Source organism: Diplotaxodon limnothrissa, linkage group LG14 (assembly GCF_057381915.1).
Source record: "Diplotaxodon limnothrissa isolate DT_005_m linkage group LG14, D_limnothrissa_male_GT1.1, whole genome shotgun sequence".
Classification (NCBI taxonomy): Eukaryota; Metazoa; Chordata; class Actinopteri; order Cichliformes; family Cichlidae; genus Diplotaxodon; species Diplotaxodon limnothrissa.
The window spans coordinates 37,223,596-37,240,456 of NC_140609.1; the positions used below are offsets into that span (position 1 = coordinate 37,223,596).

A 16,861-nucleotide genomic window follows, 5' to 3' on the forward strand; every position below is an offset into this window, starting at 1 on the left:
AAGTCGCAGCATTTCCTCTCTTATGCCCCAAAACAGAGCATCATTACATCAGCCCCTAGGTGTGGTGTTTATGCTGCTGCCCTCATACCTGTGAAACCTGATGCTCAGTGGAAAAAGTGACTTATGTTTTGATCCTGGCTCACCTCGGCGAGTGCTGACTGCTGCATGTCGGTGATCTCTGAAAGCAGTGCAGATTATAACTGATGCAGCACGTTCACCAGATAAGTGCACATCATCATGATACTGTGAACCTTTGCATGCAAACGAGGCTGTCAGACATGGTCTGCGATAAATGACCTTTCTTATTTTAAAGCAAATATAATGTGAAGTCTTGTTTAAATCATAAAGAGTGAAAGTTACCTCAGGCTCGTCCTCGTTTTGGTTGCCTTTTTCCTTTGGTAACACTTTCTAATACAGCCTCTGACTAAAGGCCATAATTCCTCAGTAATTAAAAAGAATTCCAGTGTATTTTATTTGAAATTGCATACAAATACCTAAAGGTAGGTACATTAGAACAAGGGAATAACAAGTCAGGTTTTTACAGAAAACAAACAAATAACTATATCTTAAATATTAGTACTGCCTAATTTCCTGGTAATTTAGCAGGAAAAACAAACAATATTTTCTCATCTTGCAGTACGCTGTAAAGTACTTTTTGAGACGTGGGTTGTGTTATGGAGTGGCTTCACCTTGTCTAACCTCAACTAAATAATAGAAAATCTATTGTGTAAAAAAATAAAGGTTTAAAAACAATAAAAGGGTAATTCACTCAATATGGCCTGCACCCCAAAAAGCATAGCACACTAATGATGTAAGATTGGGAAGTGTTTTTCTGCAAAACACTACTTAAAATTATTTACAGTATCATTTGTGTCTCCTTTCCTGTAAAATACCCAAAATACTCTTTCACACATAAAGACGACATCTGACAACCTCTGTTGTACCCTTAAAGATGAGTTTTGATACCTTATCCTATATCATTGAAGTTGTGGTTTGGTGACTATTAGAATAGTAGAGATCGGCCTCACTAACGTCTGATGTGAACCCAGTCATTTTGTCTATAAGAAGGTCTTAAAGGAAAGCTTCAATGGGTAAAGAGTTAATGTTGTGGCTCAACATCCAAACTTTTAAACCACTGAGTTCACTGTAATTTGTTGTGTAAAATGTACACAAATCCTGTAAAGGAAAGTGTATTTTTAAGGTATTTTACAGTAAGACTAATGTGGGACTTGTATCTGCGTTTGTAGAACAGCTCTAACTCATTCAAGGGGTTTTATGAAAAAGTAAACAAGAATCTCGGGCAGCTGTAACTTGCCCCACATAAAAGCCGTCATGTCAAATTGGTATTAGTCTGATTCTGTCAGAACTCAAGACGGGGATATTTCTATCCCTTGACTCACACTTGTTCTTGGCTCCTGCTGCAGAAATGAACATATTTTTAAATTAAGATGGGACCGGATCTATTCACACACGGGGTTCACTGCAAGTTCAACGCAGAACGAGGAGAATGAAAAGAGAACGAGGTTGAGTCCGGGTGCGGAAAAATACCCACGTATGGAGTAACTCCGTGTACTTTTGAGTGGTGTCGTGTTTTTGTCTGATTGAGGGCTATAGAGCACCAAAACAAGCCGACCCTTGTGATGAAACCAGAGGGGCGATTAGGCAGCACGGGTGCTGCTCTTTTCCCGGGATTAGCAAAGCAGATTAATTATGGAAGGTCCCTTTAAGCTCATTCTGCCCCTTTAATTAAACCTAAACTCTTATCTACCAACACACACATTCATTTCACTCTCCGTGCTCTCAGGACTACATGCTGACTCCACTGCACTTTATCTCTTTCTCTCCATCCCCTTCTTCTCTCAGCCTCCTTCTTTCTGTCCTCTCCTCCTCCTCCTCCTTCTTCTTTTTCTTCTTCTCCCCCCACACACACAGTTAAATCCCAGCCCGGTGCTCCTGCTGTGTGGTCACTCTCTCCGTTTCGGCCTCCACTTAGCAGCAAAAACCAAGTGCCTATTGTGGCAGCCAATCACATCCCGAGTTTTACTCTCAGAGCTAAGTGATTGGCTCTTTGTGCTGAGCAGTTTTAGTGAGGCTATCTAGTTCCAGTGCTGCCTGTTGACTCAGTAACAGACAGTGTGTGTGTGTGTGTGTGTGTGTGTGTGTGTGTGTGTGTGTGTGTGTGTGTGGGCTCAGCAGCAGGTCTGTCTCTGATAAAGTTGTGTCTTTTGTGGATTATGTAAAATGTATCAAGACTCCAACTAACAGTCATTTCTAATTCTAGTTGATCGCCCAAATATTTTTTCTTTATCCATTTAGTCTCATAAATTCGTAAAACATGTCCTGATGTTCCACAGGTCGGCTTAACAACCTTAAAATATCTTGATTTAACAGAAAAATGTGCTACGTCATAAGATTCACGGAAATATAAAGAACTATGCTTAAATCAATAATTAGGAGTGTCATAAACATTGTTTCAGTCATCGTGGCTTCCAGTGTTAGTGTGGCTGAACAGTGTAAAGGCTCACCAGAACTCTTTTAGCAGTTAATTGCATGTCTTTGGACTGTGGGAGGAAGCTGGAGTGCACGCAGGGAACAAACAAACAAACTGAACAGTGGATCTGAAGCCAACAGCCCTAATGTAGCACCTACCACATGAGCTATCCCAGTCCAGGTGAATGCAGCCTGGACAGGCCGCCAGCCAATCACAAGGGCTAACATACAGAGAGCCAGGAGAGGCTCCAGTGCCCAGAAATTTTATTTTACTTTTCCTTTGTCTTTAAATATGACTTAAATAATGGTTAAATAAAATAAGGTTTCTATAAATAAAATGGCTTTTATTTTTCTCATGCACTGAGTTTACACACTGTTCTTTAACTAAAGCTAGCCTGTTACATCAAGAGGAAGTCTAAAGAAAAATTGCACTTTATTACATTTTATTACATTTTATTACATTTTTAAAAAATGAATCAACCACACAGCAAACAATCCTAAAACTGTTAACTGATGAAGTAAATTTAATATCAATATCTCAGAGTAAACATTAAATGACAGAGGAGTCACACATGGCCTCTTTAGAAGCCCCCAAACATGTGCCTGCGTACGTATTTCAGTCCTGATCTGGTGTCAGATTGTTGCATTGATAATCGCTGTAAACACTTGTGGTGTGTCTGTGAGCAGCGAGGGTCTCGACGTCATGTCTGCTAATCTGCTCCAGATGTCCACCACCCGCTGTCACGCAGAGCCACAGAGCACCAACATCTGTAAACATCTGATGAACAACATCCTAAAACGGTGCTGCTGTCCTCGCCTGTATCACCAGAGTGATGTCATCCCACAAATCAAAATGAAACTACAAGCTTCCAGCTGGGCTTCCTGCTAATATTAGTGCGACGCTGGTTATTTAAACGGATTTATTATTAGCTTTAAATGTATTTTCTTACATTACATCACCACGAGAGAGAATTAAGTGAGCATCTGCCAACGTACACACCTCGGCACCCTTTATGTATTAGCTTTAAGCTAATAAGCCTGCAGACAGTCTTTATCTTTAGACCTTAAAGGCAGTATGAAATCATTGTAAGGTGATAATTAAAGCTGAACAAACAGCAGCTTAATAATCTGTCAGTTGCATGAAAACAGACAAATCCTAAAATCTGGGAACAGATATGAACAAAGTTCTCAAGCCACCCCTCATTTCTTTACATTTTGCCTCCAAGGGGCCAGACTTTCTCCTCAGTCTTAAACTGTTCTTGAATAATAGTTGTTTAGACATTTGGCTGCTTGTTCACTCATTTTCAGTCCAGTCCTTGTACCTGACAATTTCCAGGGGGATGTTGTTTTGTTTGTTAAGCCAATGCACACTAACCAATGAATCATTAAAACATTTTTACAAGAACCAAACTCCAGCGATGAGCCTGTGTTGTGTCTACATGTGACAGTCAACTTCGCAAAGAAATCATTTAAAACTCTTCCCACCCCCAAGCACGGTGGTGCAGTGGTCAACAGGTCCTTCCTGTGGAGAGTTTACATGTTGTCTGCGTGGGTGAGTACTCTGGTTTCCTCCCACAGTATAAAGACATACAGTTAGTGAGGTAGGTTTATCTGGTGGTGTGTATGCCACCTCTCACCCTACGGCAGCTGGGATAGGCTTGAGGCTCAGTGCCAACAGGTCTTCTGGAGTTATGAATCCACATTGCAAATTTTTGATTCAAGTAATTTGGGAGGTCAGGTGAGAGGTACAACAGTGACTGTCTACATGCAGCCAAACCTCTATCAAAACTGATGGAAATATGAATAAAGAAAAGTAGCATCAAATTTGACTGTAAAATCAGATGCAGGATCCTCTGGAAAAGCATCTGATTGGAAACGTAATCATATTTCAGTATGATAGTTATCCCAAACACACTGCCAGGGGAGTAAAAGCATGTGAGGATAGAAGAAAACAGAATGGTCAGCCATTATTTGGCCTCCCCAGAGCCCGGACCTCATCGTTATTATAAAAAGTGTGAGATCATCCTGACAAAGAGCAGAACAAAAGGCAGCCAAAGAGCTTTGAATGTCCTTTAAGAATCCTGGAGACCTATTTCTGCAGAATAATTAAATAAATGTAGAGAAAGATGCCTGGAGAATAAAGAGGGTCATACCAAGTATCGGCTTTCAGGCTTGTTGGAAATGTGCTTTTGTGTTTTTGTCTCATAAACTGTACTTTTGTGTATGTTTGCAGATGTTTCAAAAAAAAAATCCCTGCACATTATTTCGATTTTCATACTAAAGTATTAAGAAACTACAGGGGGCTAAAGACTTTTGCACAGTACTGCATAAAGAAGTAAACCCTGTGAGTTAGAAGCTCAGGCTTTAGACTCAAGAGAATTTTATGTTTTTACTTTTAGCTCTGGAGCTCCTGGAGTTAAAATCACTTGTGTGAAACAGGTAATGAACTAAAGGCCTGAGGAAAGGTGTAGTATAACACAAATGTGGATTATTTTGAACTGAATCATGCAAAGCTACTCTAGCAGAGTCAAAGAGTAAAAATGTGAAACTAGAAAACAGCATAGGACCTGAAGGACACATCATTCATCCCACTTTCCTGATAAAACTTAGAAATCAAACTCCAAACACGGAAAAATATTTATTCTTATCTTTATTGTATAAAAACAAAAAAAGTACAAAATTCATGTAGAAATTTTACAATAGAAAAAAAGTTGAAAACAGCAAATACAAACTGCATGTGACTGGCCGACCGACACTGAGCTTTGCTGGTAGGAAAGAGGCGAGCGCTAAACCAGGAGAAACATCAGCTACGAGCTCGCAGAGTTCACCGGCCGCTCTGATGACGGCAAACACGGCTAAAAGCACTGCGAGCAAAAGGCCGAACAAATATAAATATACAGGCTGTGAAGGAGAGTCTACGGAGCGAGCGGTTTAACCTCTGCTCAGCTCAGAGTCAGCTGAACTTCTACAGGCTGTGGTATCATTACGACTTTATACACAAAGGCTTTCAAAAGTCTTAAAAACAAGGCCCCGTGCTAAAAACGTAGAAAACGGCCGAGTGAGAGCGGCGTTTCAGACAGGCTGAAAGGCCCCACGTTTCCTGAAATAAAATGAAAACCGATAAGTGGGCACTTTAATCCAAAGTACGTTACAGTACATCAATCTGCATTCTTGAGCATGTGTAGCACCAGCAGCACTACAGCTGTCGAATAAAAACAGAAATCACACGGTTTTGGAAATAAATTTACAAAGAAAATCGTCACAGACGACTCGGCGTCCGTTTGGTTCGCCCCAGTCGATTCAAGCTGCTAAACACTGAGTATTGCTATGAGCCTGCGACGGCAGATTTCTTCTTCTTTGTGCTTTAAAAGAGGCTAAAGGGAAACTTTTTGGTACCATTTCTTCCCCATCTCATTTCATATTCACAAATGTGGCTTTCACATGGTTCAGTAATGCTCCTCACGTCTCATTTTTCACATTTGCTTCGTGGCCAAAGACAGCAGAGAACAGAGTGTGAGTGAGGCCGTTTGTAATGCTTTCTAACACAGTACTGCTGAGAGTGTTTCTGCATGAATGAGTGTTTTCACTGTGGGTGATTTCTAAATCAGTCCGTTTTTTAACTGTTTCAACTCAAGTAGCGCTTAAATTAAAGTTTTTGATCAGGAATGTGTGAAAAAAAAAAAAAAACAATAACATAAAAAACCCCAAACCAAACAAAAACCATGCTACAGCTAGGCTACTTTTCAAAATAAATTATGCTCTTAATACGAGCAATCGACCCCCCCCCCCTCCCTCCTCCCCCCGCTTTTTAAACTACAATGAAAATAATCCCACAACCAGAGGGCTCACCTGACAAACATCATCGAATACTTTCCAACAATCATAAAGATCCAAATCATATATTTCTCTTTTGCTGATATCTTCCCAAATCCACTGGATTTAAATTCAGACTCTACAGTTACAACATAAAAAACAAAACATCTTCCAACTCTCCATCCAAACCTTTGGATTGGGATAAGTTTCATCTTCCAAAAGAATATTTACAGTTGATCAAGTAACTATGAACACTGTCAACACAGGCGGGCGAGCGAGTGAAGCTGGAACGTTTGAATGTAATGTGAACGCTCGAATCCAGTGACTGCAAACAAGCCACTCCAACATTAAGTGTGTTTTATTCACTCTGTGTGTGTGTGTGTGTGTGTGTGGGGGGGGGGGGGGGGGGGGGCTGATTGTCCTGGTGTTGGAGATTAGACCTCAACAGAGCGCCAAGCAGAAAGGCACATTGTACACTGACATGAAGCAGATTGAGAGAAAGGTTCGGTCTGTGCTTCGCTCCGTTTTGTTTTTCCCTGCGATGCAACCACAGCGCCCAGTTTTCACAGTTTATAAGAAGAGGGACACAGGTTGCACGATAAAGACACAACGGCAACACGCACACATCAGACGAGGGTCAAATCGTGCCTTTGACAGTCCTGTAATGCTGAACACCGCAGCAGAAAAACACAATTTTTTATATATTCAGAGGGAAGAGCTGGAGAGATGCAGTCTATTGAAACTGAAATGATTTTGCATCCTCCAGCTGATATTAAAATCAAAAGATTTACCATCCTAATTTTAAATATCATTTCTGTACTTTAACCCTGGAAGAGCATCACAAATCCCAAACTCTGACAGCACGGGGTTGGAATTAGGGCTAAGGCTCAGAGGTTCACATACCTCATACACTTCTAGTGGCTTTAAACTTTTCTAAGGACCTCACAGCTTCTGTTTGACCCACATCTTCCATGTGTGCACACACACATACACTCCGACTCACACGAGCTGAGTCACACCTGCTACATAAAGAGCTGAGCCCCGAGACACGACATTGAGAAAAAATAATAATAACAATTTTACAAAATATACAGGTCAGTCCATCAGCAGCGGTCCGTACCAGCAGACGGGCTGACTGACAGGCAGTCAGACGGACAGGCAGGGTCCAGTTTCCACAGGAAGCAGCCCGATCCAGCTGCCGCTTTCATCTTCCCAACGCCTCTTTTGTTCAACGGATGTTTTCAGTCGCACCTCCAGGTGTGAGTGACGATGAAGAGCAGCAGCCAGTCCGGGTTGTCTTGTTCGCTACAGCAAGTCTATGTGAGCCTGTAGAGAGTGCTGAGAGTCTGGGTGATGAAGCTGAGGAGGCCTCGGCAGACGTCTCTGAAGTCGTGCCAGTGAGGGCCGCCGTGCTGGAGGGAGAAGGAAAAGACCAAATGAAGTCCAAATAAGATTCAACAACATTTCATTATTCAACAACTGACCTTTTTAGATGCTAAAAATGCGCATGCATTGACAAAATGACCCCGAAACAGCTCATAGAAGACACTTAATCACATGGCTGCAGCTTCATGCAAGTCAATGTTGTCTCCAGATGCCCTTGTTGACACACGGAGGAGCAGCAGCAACAACAAAGTGATTGAAACTATATAAACGATGTCAGCTGATCATTTATGAACTTTCAGAGATGCTACATTGGTTGAAGATTATGAAGAAAACTGTGCAGACACCTCTCTGAATGAAGAGAACGTTTATATACCAGAATCATGTTTAACCTCGATTTACTCAAATCATATCAGCTGCAAACATCTGCCCAGTTATTTAATCCCATTTTTAACTTCTTAGGTGCAAAGGTTAACTCAGGCTCAGTGGATGAGTGGAGGTAGCCCCGTCGTGACATGGCAAGTACTCGTGACGCTGTAATCGCCTAATCTGACAAAGTCACCGTGTTATTGGACACAAATGTCACATGATTGAACATAAATGTGCCATTGTCTTACTCCTAGGAAGAGAAGTAACCAGAAAAGACACATACGTCAACCCCACTGTGACAAAGAATAACATCTACTAAAGGAAAAATATCTCTTATTAATTCTTGAATGGACAAAAAAAAAAATATAGATGCATTTAGATGTTTCCATGTTGAGCTATGAAAGGTGCCTTTTCCTGCTTTTTGATTTGTTTTTCATGTTTTTAAAATATTAATAAATATATGCTTCTGAAACAAGAAGTGGCCAGAAAGAGATAAATGGAGAGAAAGACTAATAATGAGGAGCGCTGAGCCCGAACACGAGGAAAACAAGAGTGTTCCTGTGTGGAGGACGATGAACCTCTGTGGCTGTGGTTGTGGTTACACCTCCCTATATGCTTCCTTTGCAACCTCCATCCCTCCTTCCTCCCTTTCCTCATTGCTTTTGTTTCAAAGTGCTCGTTCAGAAAAACTGACTAGATCATAAACAACACGCACAGTTTCCTCAGTTTCCCCCAGAGACTGAAGTATCTCTCTCAGTGTGAAGACAGAGCGGTAGACAGTTACACGAGAAGCAAACCCTGAAACCTGCTGCACTTGTCTGCAAGGAGGAGTACGCGGGGAGGCGGGTGGGTGGCTACATCCTCATAAAGTGAGCAACTCATGTCTGAGTGCGAGCCAGGAGGAGGTGACGTCATCTTTGTTTGTGTGCAAAAGGCGGGATGGTGAGGGAGTGAGAGGGGAGAGGAGGTGGGAGGGAGGAGGAGGGGAGGGGGGGGAGGTCACTGCCGACTCCTCACGCGATGTAGAGCACAGAGGCAGGGCGGGGCCGGAGAGGGAGCGAGATAAAGAAATAACAATCAAAAGAAACAGACAGTAAAGGGAGGAGAACCCTGTCATTCAGACAAAAGGAAGAAAAAAAAGGATTAAAGAGCTCCATGTGTGACCTAATTTCTGAATGAAAGGAGAGAAAGAAGAAAGAGCTAGATGATGCAAATTCTGGAGAAACCTCAGGATTGCTGCTATTGCAGGTCTTAGTTTCTTACCTGCAGCTGAAAAAAACAAATACTAGACACAAGGCCTTTATTGTGCTTTTATTCTTCATTTATAACTAACTTGGGGCTCTTATTGTGAAAATCTGACATAATTATGACCATTCCGAGGGTTTGATATCTACAAGGGACTTGTAATTTGAAAAATCCAGCAGAATTAAAGCATCCTAATAACTTCCCATATATAACTGAAGGCTTTTATTTTGAAAACAACAACAGTTTAACAAAATAATGGATTTTATTTTGAAAATATGAAATACCTGATCTTTCTCATTACTTTCTTCAACTAACAGTGGCTTTTATTTTGAAAAAATTGCATATTTTAAAGCACATTGTAACGTGTAATGTAATGTGTAATGTGTATGTGTTAGTCCCCGTAGGGAAATTACTCCTCTGCATTAAACCCATTCACCCAGTGAAGCAGTGGGCAGCGCCCGGCGTACCTCAGGGTAGCCATTCAGTGGAGTTGAACCCCCAACCTTCCGATCATGGTGCAACCACTCTACCTACTGAGCTATCCCTGCCCCCCTAACTTCAACTAACAGTGGCATTTAGTGCACACATAAAGCAACTTCTTATGGAGCAGCTGTTGCCTAGGCTACCATCTAACGTACCTGCCACACCCTCATGTATCAACAGTATCCTTTGCTACAACTGCTTCCCTCGCCTCACTCGCTTCAAAAGGTGAGAAAAGTTTAACTATGGCCTCGCAGCATTCATTATTTTACACCTGCTCCCTTGTAGTTGCTGAAACTCCGTCACTACAGAGTCTTTGGGCACCAGGTTGCTCTAAGTCACTTCCTGTGTGGATGCTCCTTCATGGCAAAAATGTATTGAAACAACTAAGGGCTTTTACTTTTAAAATCTGACATGATCTGCTAACAGCGACTAACTTTGGGTCCTTCCCTGCTGCCCAGATAGAAAACAGATAACTAATGAACAGGAGCAAACAATGAATAAAAGATGGAGATAGGAGCGCACACAGTTGTAATTGATCCACTCGTTCGCACTCACAAATATCGATCTCTCTTCGCTCTCATGCACACGTGCAATTACTCATTGAACTCACATCCACTTATAAACCTGATAACAATGAAAGAGCAGGGCGGGGGAAAGAATCAATGTAACTGCGCTGCTTTCAAGGACTAGAAAGCACTTCGCACTTACGTCACCATCAACTCCACACTGAAAAAAAAACCCATTGCAGTCGCCAAAACAGCTCAGCGACTTTAGGGTTAAAGGTTAAAACTGAGCCCAGTTATTTCCCGTCACCCTCCTTACCGCTCTGCGGAGGAGCGTGACGTTCAGCTCATCTCCAATTGTCCTCAGCTGGTTCGCCACCCTCCTGATCTCCTGCTCCTGCACTGCTTCTCCCCCAGGAGCTCTGCGGCGAGGCGAAGCCCAGGATGGCCGCTCATTTCGGGGCAACATGTTAGACTGAGGTCGCAGCCGGCTGGAGGGCTGCTGGAGCTCCTGTCTGCTCGAGTCTGCAGAAGAAAAGAAAACTGCATATAAGAATTTATTTTTACCTTCCCCATGAACTCCATCTGCCTCTCAAGTGAGAAGAAATGTTCACGTGTGAACGGCCAGAAGCTCCTGCAGAGTTTCTGATTATCATCAATTGATTGTCAACAAGCAGCATACATTAATGGCCTCCTTGTGCAGACAGGTTAAGTCAGAGGGGATGTGTGCCCACACAGACACTGAACTCCTCCACAGAGGAAAACCGGATTAAAAATTACATACAGGGGAATCATAATAATTTAAATTTTATGCATTTCAGTGGGAAAAGAGGCCGAGGAGGTGGATTTTCTTGACCTCCGAGAGTAAATCAGGCTAAAAAGAAATGTTTCGTTTTCTCACACAGACCGACAAACATACAAATTTCTTAAGGAGGAGGCTGATGGAGTGACTTATCTTCCTCTTCATGGAACTTGGGAGAGTAATCTCTTAATCTGCTTAATAAGTCTGGCATAGAGAGCTTTTGTGTGTTTGTTGTGTTTACAGAATGATTTTTGTTTTGTTTTCTTGGACAAGCAGATACCTGAGCCTCCAGTCTGATTCCTCCGTCGTGACAATCCAAACTAAAATCAGACCTGAATCTGTTTGAGATATTATGACTTTAAGAAAACTCGATATATATCATCTTATTCTTTTCATTTACATATCTGTACTTACTTTGTGCATTTTGGTTTAAGTGTTTCTTAAATCCTTTTTCATAGTGTGGAAAGCATCGTAACCGGATAAATACTTTAACTACCTCAGTCTTTTAATTTTGATGCAGATGAACTAATTAAAAGTTAATCATCTGCTGGCTTCGATTTTAGATTTCAGCCTCTTTAATTTGAATAACTCGTCTCTAAAAGCTGAACAGATGCCCTCTGTGACCTCCCTACGGCACACCTTTGGTTCCCCGGCTTGTTTTCTACTTTGTCCAATCACACAGCTTCTTTGAAACAACCCTGTCACCGGCACAACGCCGAGCGCCAGTGGCGCCCCCGGCAACCGAAGCATCCACTTTGCTAGGAGGATTATAACTTATCCTTTAAAGATGCAGGTGACTAGACAGAGAGAGACGGAGTGAGACGGCGAGAGAGAGAGAGAGAGAGGAAGAGAGAAAAGAGAGAGCGGCGAGGAGAAAAAAAAAAAAAAAAACACAAACAGGAAAACCCTGGCTTGTTGCCAAGGTAACTCTGAGGCAGCACTCCTGGAGACATCTGCGTGTGATTGGAAGACAGCACAGGGGGCTGAGCTGTGATAGGATGACCTAGAGGAAAGGGGGCGGGTTTCTAGATGAACCTGTCCGTCTGATAGGCTGACGGGGTGACAAGGTGACAGAGAGACCCCCTTGACCAGTTAAGTGTGGGAGCCACTAGAGACAGAAGGGGTGGGTGAGGTGAAGAGGGGGTGGCATTAAAAACCTCAGACTAAACCTAAAGACACACCAACGGGGGAGGCAGAAGGCTTAATGGTGAGCTGGATAACTCTACCTACTTTAGTTCTGTTATTAATATTTCACTAATATCTATAAACTTGGGATGCAACAAGCCTCCAAAACCACCATTTCTAATGATCTTTAAGCAGTACAGCACTCATCAGGCTAATATGGCCATAACGTTATGGGAGGATGTCCCGTGACATGATACCGTGGACGTCTGTAATGCAGTGTCTTTACTTTTATAACACCCGTATAAGAAACAGATACCTGCAGATGAACCGAAACAGAGAAGAGCAAAACAGGGAACTGGGAACTATCTAGTTTACTGAATTTCCGCTGACTGCGCTGGAAGCTCTGAAACATTGTTTCCTTAACAAATACACAACCTAAGCAAATGCGCTGCACACGAGCCCGCGAATGACGTGACCGCAAAGGAGCGCATTGTACGGCAAAGCAAACTATCTCACCTTGATGACTCGCTGCGAGCTTTGGAGCAATTAACTAATGAGTAAACCATTTTAAGACTCGCGGCCACAAACTTTCCTAGACATCACCTGAAAGCATAAAAATCTGGCACATTGTCCGGTCTTTAACCTGTCAGCTTCCTGGTAAAAGATAAAGAAAAAAAATCTGTGTAATGTTTGATTGCGGTGATGTGTGAATAGCAGCTATTCAGGTGTCTCTCTCACCTAAAGTACTTCCTGCAGCGACAGAACATTTGAAGCGGACTACTTCCTGCTGTAAAGCATCCTGACCAGGAATCATCCAACGTTCATGTGTGAAAACAGTCTGACCCTCTGGTTTATTAAATAATTGGCTGACTGATGGTGGCTCAATAATTATTACAGCTTTACGACTAATTGATTAACTCGGTTTCTGTGCAGATAGCTGAATAATCAACGTACCCACTCACTGAATAACAAATCCACTTGCCCATTAACTGGCTTAGTGATTGACTCATAAGCCTGCTTAGCAAACTTTTAATCTGATAAACCGACTTTTGTAAAGCTGTTTTTTTAAAATAATAATAAAAAAAAACCTAACTGAATAAATCCCTGCAGCTTTGACTCTTTGGCCTCATTTCCTGCTGGTGACACACTGACAGGCTGACCTGACTCTGTGCTGCCGGGCTGAGCCTCTCATGAGGAGGAAACTGCAGATTGTTTCTTTATTGCAGGCGGGGACATGTCTCAACATGCCTGCATGCACAGCTGAACTACAGCTGAGAGAGGAGGAGGAGGGGGAGGATGGTAAGATATTTGTTTACATTGCTACAGCCCTGTCACAACAGCATGGGTTAAAGTCAAACCTGCTGAGCCACTTCTGCAACCTCACCTGAATTCACCTTTCTGATAAATTTTCCTCCAGGATACAGACTCTTGGGCTTACTTCACCTGATTCCTGAATCGCCCGGAGAGGTAATTTTCTTTCTGAAGCGGAGGGCTGAATGTCTTAAACAGCCTCAGGCACAAATCAACATCTTATCACAGACACCTTATTCAGAGCGACAGCAGCACAATGAGCTTTCAGAGCCCTTTTTACTAATATTACAAAGTGGCAGCGACTCTAATGTCCCCTGGAATGAATCCGGCCTTGCGCCATAAACTCTGAGCAGTTTGAGGCGTCTGTGGCGCCTTGGGCAGCTTCTTGAAAGATCAGCATAAAGGCCAGCTGGCCTCAAGGTCACTCTGCCAAAGAGGGACCACATGTTGATCCCTGCGACAGCTGGAGCACATCTCATCTCTACCCTCCACCTGTCCCCACTCATCAGCGCTGCCCAAACAAACTCATGTCAAGTAAATAAAGCCACGGCTCCAGTAAACACATAACCAACCGATACTCTCCTGCTAACTGATAACGCTGGTGTTTACTTAAGGGTGGGGGTCTGGAAGGCAAACACTTGCGTGTGGTTGTGGCTGAGTCACATCTGATCACAACCGCTACTGCTCGTTGTGTATACATGCAGCTTGCTTCCTGCTGCAGCGGCTTTTAAAATCAGATTTGCTAAGGCTCACCTGACCAGCCGAGACAAACTGAGACAGATTCTGACATTTTGATCTGTTACACTGTAAGACAGAGACTTTTTCTTTTCTGGAATATGTTAAAAACTACCACAAATTAAAAGAAATAAAGCTTCAATTAAAGCTGCAAGTGTACTGCACAAGACAAAGTTTAGCTTCCCTGAGTTGTTGAACAAGAGTTGTTGTATTTGTGCTATATCCCTGACAGAATGTGCCCCACATGGCTTCACACAAACATACTATGTTCCACATTTACTCTGTTGGAATCACTCTGGCTGTGGCTGAAAGGGTAATGATTAACACCGCACTCGGGCTTGGTGTTACATTAACCTTCTTTTCTGCCAGCCTGTCAAAACAAGTAGAACTACCCCACGTAGTTTTAATATTACACCATGCTACAACTCACTGTGTGCAAAACTGTAAATATTCAATATTACCTGAACGCTCTCCTGAGACGTCACCGGGTGCAGGTGCACCTCTGCACCTCAAATCCCTCCGGTTGGGAGGCGATGCTGCGGGTAACTGCTGGTGAACTCGGGGGTCGTCGTTGTCGTCTGGGTGGGAGTACGACAGCGGGTACGACACATAGAGAGCCTGCATGGGCTGCAGGTGATGGTGGTGATGGTGATAGTGGTGGATGTGTATGGCACCAGTGCTGGTCCCGGAGGAGGAGGGGGTGGTGGTCGTACTATTGAGCATCCCAGGCCAGGTGTGGAGGGGGCAAGGCAGCTCCACTCGGCAGGTGTTGTGACACGGAAGAGAGGAGTTTCCTCCAGCAGGGGTTTCTCCAGCGCTCTGTATGGTCTGTGCTCTGGCCATATCAGTTGTAGCCTAATTAAGGAAGACAGAAGTTTTAAAATTTTGTGTTAATTTTCAATTCAGTTGTGTTTTTACAATTTAAAGTTTTAGTTCTGTTTTTATTGGTTTCAGCGTTGGTTTTGGTTTTTGTTATGGCTGCCATTCATCAGAAAGTATAACACACACCCCAGTCTCCATAAACACAGGCACTAAAGCTTAACTCAAAATTAAGACCTCTCCTATATATAGATTTTTTTATTATTTTGCCCATTTTTATAAATATCCAAAGTTATTTTAGTTTTCATTGTTTTAAAAGGTTTTTACTGGTTTTTAGAGGTTACGTTGTTTTTAAAGGTGCAAATATACAAGACTGTGTAAATTAATTTATTATAACAACTAAAAATACGTCAGACAATAATCATTTTAGTTTGTTGAGCGCACAGAGGCAGCTGGACGGTGTAAAAACAAGTAAACTGAAGATTTAAAAAAAATAAAATAAAAAACCACAGATCTATTTTTGGCGCCTCTGATTTTTCCTCCGGTATATTCTGCTGTAGGCCGCTAGGAGGCACCAGCGGCTCCATTTTCGGAGCACGAGACCTGTGTTTGTAAACAAATCCGTGCCGCCCGTGCACGAGGAAGCGCGCTCGCGAACTCACACAGCGAAGAACAGGGACGCGCGCGCTGATTTAACGGCGGAACACTTCGATGTTCGCTGTCACCGAGCAGAAAGCGGGGCACGAACAAAACTCAACAAAACCGTTTATTTAATATTTTGTCGCCACAAATGCACCCAATGTTGTTCATTTCCGGGCACAGAGTCAACACTGACAATTTAAAAATAAAATCCACGAGAGGAAAAAAACACAGAAACAAAAAAAACAGCGTTGACTTTACGAACCTGTCCGCACTACCGCGAAACAAAATTAGCTTATATTTATGTTTTTACCGCCACGTTGTTAGCTTTTCGTGCTCTGACATGTCGGGGCTTGTCTCTGTCAGAGCAACGCGAACATCAGCTCACTGCACAAGAAAATAAAACTCTGTGTAAAAATGCACTGTTTGAGTATAAAATCTGAAAGGAGCATGAAGTAAACGGGCTCGTTCAGGTGAAGTCTAAAGCGCACTCCTGATCCCCACAGCTGGGCAGATGATGCAACTTTGCGCTGCCAACTTCTGCAGAGAGAAATCCGGCGGAAAGCGCTTACTTGGTGGAGGTTTTCTGAAGATCCGCGGCGAGGCTGTCTGCAGGTCTGAACCTGACGGTAACAGGTGGCCATAAGACGGAATAAAAGCTGCCGAAAGAAACCGTGGATGCGCCGGTGAGAAGGCTCCGGAGATGTTTAAAGTCCGCCCGGAGGAAGCCGTGTCACTCCATCCCAGGTGTCCCGCTGTGAATGGAGTCGGTGAATTTTTTTAATCTCTTTTTGTCTCGGGTTACGTCGTCAAAACAATAATATTGATGAAGATGAGGTGAAGCGGGCAGGTAGCGGGACTACGTTCTGCCTGGCTTGCTGTCTGTCAGGGTTTTCCGTCTGAGCTGGTCCGTCTCGGCGTTTAAAACGCGATCGGTCAAACATCCGGTCTAGCCTTTCACAATAAACTCCACACAATACAACCAAAATAAACACATCTTTCTCTTTCGGCTTCTCCTGTCAGGGAGCTTACTTCCATCTCTGCATGTCTTCCTTCACTTCATCTTCAACATCTTTTGTCCAATATATCCACCATCCCTCCTCTGCAATTGTCTAAACCATCTCAGACACACAATATATCTGCT

At 42.9% G+C, this 16,861-nt stretch overlaps 1 protein-coding gene across 1 annotated transcript; it reads right to left on the reverse strand.

The window, feature by feature from the left end:
* Nucleotides 1-7,133: 7,133 nt before the first annotated feature.
* Nucleotides 7,134-16,596, reverse strand: bbc3 (BCL2 binding component 3). Its single transcript, XM_085371226.1, has 4 exons — nucleotides 16,290-16,596; nucleotides 14,721-15,114; nucleotides 10,606-10,811; nucleotides 7,134-7,715 (listed from the first exon to the last, which is right to left on the reverse strand). Exons 1-4 carry the CDS (start codon nucleotides 16,359-16,361, stop codon nucleotides 7,620-7,622), a joined length of 768 nt encoding a protein of 255 aa, XP_085227352.1. The 5' UTR covers nucleotides 16,362-16,596; the 3' UTR covers nucleotides 7,134-7,619.
* Between the last annotated feature and the right edge of the window lie 265 nt (nucleotides 16,597-16,861).

Excerpts from the sequence above, each read along its gene's own strand:
- bbc3 (XM_085371226.1), bottom strand. The coding sequence starts at position 16,361 with ATGGCCACCTGTTACCGTCAGGTTCAGACCTGCAGACAGCCTCGCCGC. Across the intron at positions 15,115-16,289 it reads CTTCAGAAAACCTCCACCAA|GCTACAACTGATATGGCCAG; the intron begins GTAAGCGCTTTC and ends TTCCTTAATTAG. Across the intron at positions 7,716-10,605 it reads TCACGCTCCTCCGCAGAGCG|CACGGCGGCCCTCACTGGCA; the intron begins GTAAGGAGGGTG and ends TTCTCCCTCCAG.